This window comes from Gastrolobium bilobum, unplaced genomic scaffold, assembly GCF_033153095.1.
Source record: "Gastrolobium bilobum isolate Gb01-03AN ecotype WA unplaced genomic scaffold, APGP_CSIRO_Gbil_v1 utg913, whole genome shotgun sequence".
NCBI classification, from domain to species: Eukaryota; Viridiplantae; Streptophyta; class Magnoliopsida; order Fabales; family Fabaceae; genus Gastrolobium; species Gastrolobium bilobum.
In genome coordinates, this window is record NW_026900059.1 from 174,913 (window position 1) to 184,047 (window position 9,135).

The 9,135-nt window shown below is 31.4% G+C and overlaps 1 protein-coding gene across 2 annotated transcripts; it reads right to left on the reverse strand.

Annotated features, from left to right (window-relative positions):
• Positions 1 to 333: 333 nt before the first annotated feature.
• LOC133295110 (protein trichome birefringence-like 25) lies at positions 334 to 3,417 on the reverse strand. Of its 2 annotated transcripts, none has more exons than XM_061493908.1 (3): positions 3,088 to 3,417; positions 2,116 to 2,393; positions 334 to 1,355 (listed from the first exon to the last, which is right to left on the reverse strand). In XM_061493908.1, the coding sequence occupies exons 1-3, from the start codon at positions 3,350 to 3,352 to the stop codon at positions 582 to 584; spliced, it is 1,317 nt and encodes a 438-aa protein (XP_061349892.1). In that variant the 5' UTR covers positions 3,353 to 3,417; the 3' UTR covers positions 334 to 581. The 2 variants fall into 2 exon arrangements, with proteins under 2 accessions (XP_061349892.1, XP_061349891.1); XM_061493907.1 differs by having other exon boundaries at positions 2,116 to 2,399.
• Between the last annotated feature and the right edge of the window lie 5,718 nt (positions 3,418 to 9,135).

Consider the following 9,135-nt stretch of genomic DNA (forward strand, 5'->3'; position numbering starts at 1 on the left):
AATAGTGAAATTTGCATGTTTTTACCATATCAAAGTTGCGAATTTTTTTTTTTTCTAGTTCCTCCTATGAACCTTGATGTTATGAAGGTTTTCAAGAAACTCGGTTGTAGTACATGAATAGTGAAATTTGCACCGGTCTTTGCACTTCACTGAAGTACACTAGCTTCGACATAACTCAATGCTTAGACTTTTTTTTCTTTATCTAAGTATAAAAGAAATTTCTAATAAAAAAGTATAAAAGAAAATTGGCATATAATCCTTATAAAAATATGGTGAAAAGGAAATGAAATGAGTTTATACTTGAATGCTAAGTTTGACATCTTTGTTCTGGTAAAAAAACTGATTACATGTCCTCTCATTTGTGCTTTGCAAGCTTTGATTACAATATACAGTTCCATGTACAGAATGGAGCTCATCCTAATGGCTTTGGGTATAAAACTGCCTCCTGCAAACTAATAAAGGTATAGGAAGAATCAACCGTGTAAGAAAAAATCCAGAATTTTAAATGGTCATAATTGTAACCAGCTTCAAACCTTGGTAATCCAGTGACAGATTATTGATATCGTTGATTTCTGACACTATTAAGCATTGACTAGCATTTCCATTACTATGTCGTTCCATGAGTCAATTGGTCCTGGCAAACACCAATGAAGACAATCATTCTGAACTTTAGCATTCTTATCCTTTGCAAATGGCTGGAACTGCCGGTAAGGTCCAGGATGTCCATCTGGTCTCAACAGTGAAAGGAGAGTTGTGTCCAAAAGTTTCAAGTTCACCCCTTTGTCAGATCCTATAAAAGCAGCCTTCTCAAACTCTTCAACTTCAATACTTCGCATGATGGAATCTACATCTATCATATCTATCTGACCCTCTTTGAAGGGTACAGTTCTATTACAATACCCTCCACTGAACCATTCCCCATTCTCAAAGTGGTCTGGTGTGGTGGTTCTGAAGAAAACAGTCGCTTTGTGGTTTGAGTTTGTGAAGAAGTTAAAAACCTCTTGTAGTGCTTTGCGGTATGCATAGTCAAATCCTAGTTCTGTTAAATTCTTTCCGGGGCAGTAATGGCAGCCTGTGACTGTGTTATTTTCATGGTATATTGCAGTCTTGAGAAACCATTTTCCACCACCAATTACAACATAATCAAAGTTCTTATACTGATTGGTCCAGAGGTTGTCGAGACTGTCAAGATAAAGCTGTATCTCTGAAGAGGTAACACCATTCATGTCCTCAAATATAGCTGCTTTGATAAGGAAAGGGGTCCAGATTACTGAGAGTGTGAAGTTGTGAGAAGGAAATTTCCATATCTTTGATCTATATTCCTTGTCATGGTAGACCTCAGTAGCTGGTTCCACCTGCAGAATAAAAATAACTGGAATTTGATGTAGTAATGTTTGTGGGGACAAAGCTTGTGACACTAATGAATACAAGAAACATACCAATGCGTGAAAGAAGCAATTCAATAAGTTCAGTTTGCTTTCATATAAAGCAAAATATCAAAAATTCACACTAATTATCATAAAGCTAATATTTAAGGCCTATTTTATGAAAGTATGTATACAAGTCTCTCATATATTCAAGGTAGGTAAACCTGCTTGGGAAAAGACACAACTATTTGAAGGCAGTGGACCAACCATATAATATAAGCACCAGCTGTCTTCCACAAATGGAATCAACAGCTTTATTAACAATGACAAGGATTACCCATAAAATGACATGCAATGCAAGCTGTTGGAACCTATATAAACAACTATTAGATGATTGATTTTGACAATGTTTCATGATCAATGGACAAGAAACTCAATAAACAATATATGTACAACTAGTAAGTTCATATTACACAATCACATGGTCTCATTTTAAATTATTGGAATCTTGGTTTAAACTATATTTAAATACATAGAAAAAACCAAGAAAGATATAGTCATACCGATTTCTTAAAAATAGGCAAGCCAAAGAAAATAGAGTGAACACAAATACACAAGTATCTTCAAAACTGAGTAAGGAAAAAATGCATACATACTCAGAACTTATCAAGAACAAAATCTTTCAGACAAAAAGGTCAACCATATCAAAGTTGCAAATTTGTTATCAGACTTAAAAAGTTTACAATACCTGTGAGAGAATGCAAAGTAGGGACTGCACATGGTTGCGGGAGATGGAATCACCAATAAAGGCCATTGATTTATGTCTCATAAGATTAAGAAACTTCTTTGGATTGAACTTGGGTAATTCACAGTCTCTTGGGTTCCACCTCCAGTGAAGGTACCCTGAATCAGGACGTCCATTCTTCATACAATTTTGATGATGTTCAATCACATGACAGCTCTCATTAGTGTACACTGGACCAGATAGGTCTGGCACCCAATCTCCCACGAAAAGATCACATTTTTCTGCAGCTAAATATTTGTAATGCACAAAACCATTACCAGTTAAACACCAACAAAAACACTTGACATTACTCAAAATTTATCTCAGATTCATGATTATGCCTTTTCAGTAAAATAAAATAAAGTAAACAAGAAGAAGAAGAAGAAAAACAATGAACAAAGTAAGAAAGAGTAAAAGAAGTCATAGATTTGAATAGTTTCAACTATGCAATAAGGTGGTCTCTCTTTTTTTTCTTCCCTTGTCTATATTTCAATGGTTGATAACTAAGTGCTTCAAAATGATAAATTATCAAATGCAGAAATACAGAATAGAGGATTATCAAGCAATCTGATAAACTAGTTATTTTGAAATATCAACATTTGAACTCTCCATTAACTAGTTGTTTTATATGATTTGGCTTCTGAACCGTCCATTGTTAAATTTCTTTTTTAATATTTATTTGCAGATTTGATGGAGAAGAGCACCAGTTTCCAAAATCTAGAATCAAGAAAGCCTTGGTATATTCCATGACATCCCACCAAATTAAAATGGTCCCAAACAACTGAAATTAAAAGAAAGAAGCAGAAATGGATCATTTTTATTTTTTATTTTTTTCCATAGACATGTTTGAAGCTTGAAAATTCAAATAAAACTTCCAAGTTCATGCATGTACCTAGCGAACAAGTTTTTCACCACAAGCAAAGTTAAGTCCCTTACCTTCGTTAGAGGTTTGGCTCTGGTTGTTTCCTGGAAACTCAACAGAATCAGATTCCTGAAGGGGAAAAGAAAAAACAGGGGACTCTGCTTTTTCCTCTGCAAGAGGAGAAGGTGTCTCTACCATTGATGAAAAGTTGAATGAATCCCATAAGAGAAGACGAAAAGCAAGACCCACCAAGAAAATTGAGGCTGCAAACTTAACACAAACATGGTTGTGCTTTTGCAGGGAAAATGGACCCAAATCAGACCTCATTTTCTTCACCATCTGGCATCAACAGCAGAGTGACCAACACAATCTCTTAGAGGGGCCAAAGATGAAACAAGAAAAAACAAGTTATCTACTTTCCCATTAAAAAACCAAACGGTGCTATTAAGTTATTGAATTATAATATAGAAATGGGAGCAATTGATTATAGTAAAAAGATGAAACTCTTTTTTATGTATATTTCTTGTTGGCATAGTAATGTGTGGTGAATGGTGATGCGAAAACAGAGTACATGACATGTACCATGTGGGAGCCATAAATGGTGAAAATAAATGCCTCTGAAAAGTGAAAAATAAAAAACAATAAAAGAAAAGAAAAGACCTTTGCAAGAAGCGAAACATGTTCTATGGGTAAGTCCTTAATGAACTTCCCTTGACAGAGAAGAATTTGTGTCATTTGGCCTACTTGTCTAACACAATGCTCTGTTTTATTATTATTCCTTAGTCCACAAATGAGAGTTGATCCATGTCCACTCGCATGTGCACGTGTGGTGTTTATAGAATTTGACCTTTTTATGATTTGGTGAATTTTACAATGTATTTTTTATATAAATTTATTAATATATTTTATAACATTTGTTGGAGATGTAACCCCTTCTTCTATACCAAATGATGGTAGCTCAGTTGGTAGCAAGGTGAAAAAAAAGGGTTTTGATTCGATCCTCATATGTCATCTTTGAGAGAAGTTTAAATATTTTTATTCTTGATCTACCCTGCACTCCGAATTAGTCCAATAGCCAGCTCAAAAAGTTGAAGTTTATAAGAATACCGAAGACAGTCAACTCGCTTTAAAGAGATAATTAAGATTGAGTTCACTAAAAAAATCTTCTTGTATAGAAGCAGATAGAGAAAAATAAAAGTACATTGATGTTATAGGCTACCAACATTGCCTTTATTTTTTTGGGTTAAACATGCTGTATGTCTTTAGTTGAGTAACATCAAAGGCATGTATTGGCTGTGCATCATGGAATCACCAACTTTATTCAAAGATATGAACTTTTTACCTTTTTTAAATTTCACAATTTTATGTGCTGTCATATTAATAGTCAATGCTAGATAGTTATAGTGTTCTCTCATTGTTATTCAAGTAGACCAATGCTATCAATGAAGAAATGAAGGTAAAGAGAACTAATCTTACTCTAGAAATGACCTATATAAGTAAGAAAATAGATTCTCTGGGTATTTTTTTTTTTCTTATAATCTTTTTCTTTATGTAGTTTGGCTTTAAGGAATGTTTTGGGACTATTTGGATGTCGGTGCTAATGATCTTTTCTCTCACTTGTTAAGTGATTAAAATATATATGTAATTTGAAGATAATCTCATGTTTGATAAGAAATGTCACCTACTTTTAATAAATATTATAAGCAAGGGAGACTTGGAGTTTAGAAGTAATTTGTTAACTTATTCAAGGCAGATAAGAGCTAAATAATCAATTAAAGTAGTGGTTGTTCAGTTTATTTTATTGATTTATTTAGAATTGTATAACCAATTTAATAATTGTATGATCATATGGCAACTAAGTTATCAAAATAATTGTTAACTCCTTCAATTTATTTATTGATTTATCTACAAATAAGTTATCAAAATACTCCTTAACAGAAAGTCCCTGATCAATCACGACTAATATACTATTCATACATTTTGTCTCACAATTTTAATTTAAGCAACAAATATGGCAACTACATGTAAGATCATATGTCACAACCAATTTGTATCAAAATTCTTCGAATAACTAATTGTAGTTCACCATAAAGTTTTCTTAGGACTTAACAAAACCAAAAATTACTATGTAAAAGGGGGTCAGATATAATCAAAATTCCAAGTATTTCAACCTGTGGTTTGAAGTTTTTGGTAGGCTTTAGCTTTTCAAGAGTTTGGTATGATGTAATTAACATTAATGGCGTGCGTTTAGTTGAGTCCTTTTGTGGGGACCAAATGTTTCTCACATTGCCTTATCTTTTAATTGAGAGGACGATAGAGCTCTAATGAGTTACCCTTCCCAAGGAAGGATCCTATCCCACTCCACATTTATTTTCTTCTGCTCAGCCGTGCACTGCATCAACCAAAATGAACCCCAAAAGATCAAAGCTGGCTCATACATCCCTTTCGTATTTAATTCTTTATTAAGAAAAAAAAAAAACACAAGAGGACATAGGCATCCCATATTTATATATGGGTTTTATAATTTTTATGTAACATGATAATTAAAATTTTCCTACACACTCTTCGATTTCTGTGCTGATATGGATTCCACACATGACTTTTTTTAATATATGGGTCCCACATACTTATTATCTCTACGACATGAGAATTCCCTTCTCATGTAACATGAGAATCATAAAGCCCTTTATATATTGACTTCTACTTCTATTTTACCCATTTATTGTGTTATTTATTCTAATAAAACCTTTTGATTTTATTTTTTTTCTTTGGAGTCTTTCATTCCTTATATTTGATTTACGAGGATAAAAGGTTGATGTCGGATCTGAGAGTTAACAATTTCTATGGAGGAGACAGCTGCAGGTAATGAAAAATCAATATGCATAGATGAAAGGCAAGAAGCCATAGGAGGTGCATTTGTGCTCAAAGTGACAACAAATAAGAATTAGAGTTCTAGAGGTTGAACCCTTTATTTATAAAGGGATTCTTATATAAGGGGTGTCAAAACGGGTTAACACAACATGATACGAACTTTACACGACATGAATATAACACAAATTTTTATTAGTGTTAAAATTTTCAACATGAAACGATCCGCAAATTTTGTGAGTTGAAATGACACGAATGACACACAAATTATGGGTAAAAATGGTAATTGACCAAAAAAATGGGTTGAAATATAAAAAAAAAAGTTAAAAAAAATGGGTCGAATTCGTTTTGAGACGATACGACACGCGACACGACACAAATTTGTTGTGTGTCATGTTTTTCCAACACGAACAGGACATAAATTTTTTTACTGGTAAACCTGAACCTGAATTTTCATATGATATCATAAGTTGACTTGCGAATCATAATATGTTTTGACACCCCTATCTGAATGGTGGGCTAGGCTCATCTTGCCCAGACTTGGGGCCCATGGGTCCAAAACATCTTATTTATGATTAGAATATGAAAAAAAGTTATTATTGTACACTTCGAGGACACAAAAATGAAAAACCACTTATACCAAAAATGTTATAACTGTTACGAAATATGTTTTTATATGGATGTCACATTCTTACATTATTATGAAATATGTTTGTAAAACGTCAATTTAATCTAAAAGTTTAAAGTATTGGGTGATGCTACATTAATGATTTTATATATCTCTAATATGTCTCCTCACAAGAGAGCTCATTGGACTTGAAAGGTGGATGACAAAGAAAATTAGGGGCGGCGAAAATCGAACCCAGTATACTGAAACTCTGATACCATATAAAGAACCAATTCAACCTAAAAACTTAAGAATCTTTTTATGTGGATGTCACATTACTACATTATTCTAGTTATTGGTCCTTTGCTACTGATCCCTCGTGGTGGAGCACTATTCAGATAACCCCATGATAAAGTTTTGTCATATGACATCTTTTTTGATTGTATTTAAATATGTGCAGCAACAATGAATGGTTAATTAGATAATAAGAATGAGATATTCCGCTTAAAATCGTTACTCAAATACATGCTCTGATATTATTCTTTATTTGTCTCTTTATTTCTTGAGTAACTACTAAGTTATGTCGAGTATAGTTGGCAAGATTATCAAGTGTAGAGTTTTATATCAATAACATTGTTTGACTTAAATTTATGCTAGTGCTTATATATTTAATGGGACGAGTGTTCGATATACGATAAAGTCTAATTACATTTCCAAAACAAAACAAAGTCTAATTACAAACCCTTTAAGTTATCCTAATCTGATCAATCATGCATGTATAGAAATATAAATGGAAAGAATGTAAAGGAAAAAAGATGTCTGACTAAATTATTTTCAGGTAGCATGTAACATAATCTACTATCTTGAATACCAATGTTTGGAACGCCAGTTCCATATTATATAAATTGAATTTGGTGAGTATATAATTAATTTAATACAGTGATATGGATGTCTCATCCATGTGATACATCAACATATCGAACAGTTCCAAAAGGCTCTTATGAGTAATGAAAGTTTGAAAACTTAAAAGAAGGAAAAAGACAAAAAAAAAGAGGCATGGAGATTATTCATGTGCATGATTGTTTCCAGAAGGAATATGGCTTGTGAGTAAAGCAGAAGGAACATAAGGAGTATAGTCACGAAACACAAAGGTATAGCATGGTCTCCACTCTCCAATGCTTATTTGGTTTGTGCCTTGTGGGGCTAATTATTCTCTCCAAACATGCAAGTGCAACTCCAAAACCAGCGATGCTTGTCTTGGTGCTTTTGTACCTCATTCTCCAATCATTTGTTTGCACAACTCGTTCTCTTAGAAACTCACACTCTGCACCACTTAACTCCTGGTCCCACAAGTGAACTAGCTACCAACTCATATTTTTTTGCCATCATTTCTATTATTTTTTTGCTTTTTTTCTTTTGTTGCCAAAAAAAAAAATTGAATAATAGCTTGCAGGACGACCAACACCAAGCGCCTCTTAGTGAATAATAATCCACGGAAAAAGAAATTTTTTTTTATTTTTTTATTTTAGTTTCTGTTTGTACACCCAAATATATAAGAGATTCATTATATTTGTAGTGCATATGTACTAACTTTTTCTCCCTCTCTCCTTCGTTACTGACTTTAATTTGTATTCACACTTAAAATCACTTTGAAATATTTTTCTTTTAGAAACTTTTTAAATTCAAAATTTAAACTTGATAAGTGGAAAAAAGTTAACATCCTTGTGGCAGACAACTATATTAATATCCAATTACTTTTTTAAGGATAATTGTTCAGCTCATTAATAATATTTATTACATTATCGCTATTAGAATTAATTATTAATTAATTTTTTGGGCCTGAAAGAATCAAATTGCAACATGATTATCGTAATTCAATGTAATTACCCATTGGAAAGCTCTGCGCTTTATATGCTCTACAATTCCAAAATGTAATACAGAGATATGAAGTTTTTTATTTTCCAATTAAATTTATCATAATATATATCTATAACCAATTTAAAAAAATACAAAATTATAAATTAAAAGAGAAAAAAATAATTTTTAAAAAAATGTTAATATAAAATTATAGATTAAATAAAAAATATTTAAAAATATAAAAAGTATATGTATACTTGATAAAAAATAATTTAAATTTAAAATTTAAACGAAAAAAATAAGAAATGATATATTTATACTTTAAAAGAATATATATTAAAATTGTAACTTAAAAAAATAATACAAAAAGAGAAAAAAAATTCGTACAAATAATTTTTTAAAAAATATTTACATAACCGTTTTAAACAAACATATATAACCAATTTAAAAAAATATAAAATTTATAAATTAAAAATATGTATAATGAATACAAAAGAATTTAAATTTTAAATTTAAATGAAAAAATAAAAAATAGCGTCTATCATTCAGTAAAAACCAAATTATAAAAATGTATCACTATAAAAATGAAAATTTTAATTTAATATATATAAAAAAATTAAACTTTCATTCTTTTGATGCAAGAGTGTTATTAATACAATTTTCTGTGTCGTGAATGAATAACTAGAAGTTATTACTTGGAGAAGGTGCACACAGCTTTCTATGCATGTTTCCTACTAATTTCTGTATAAAAAATTGTTAAGCTTATTAATAATATTTAATGTTATATCTG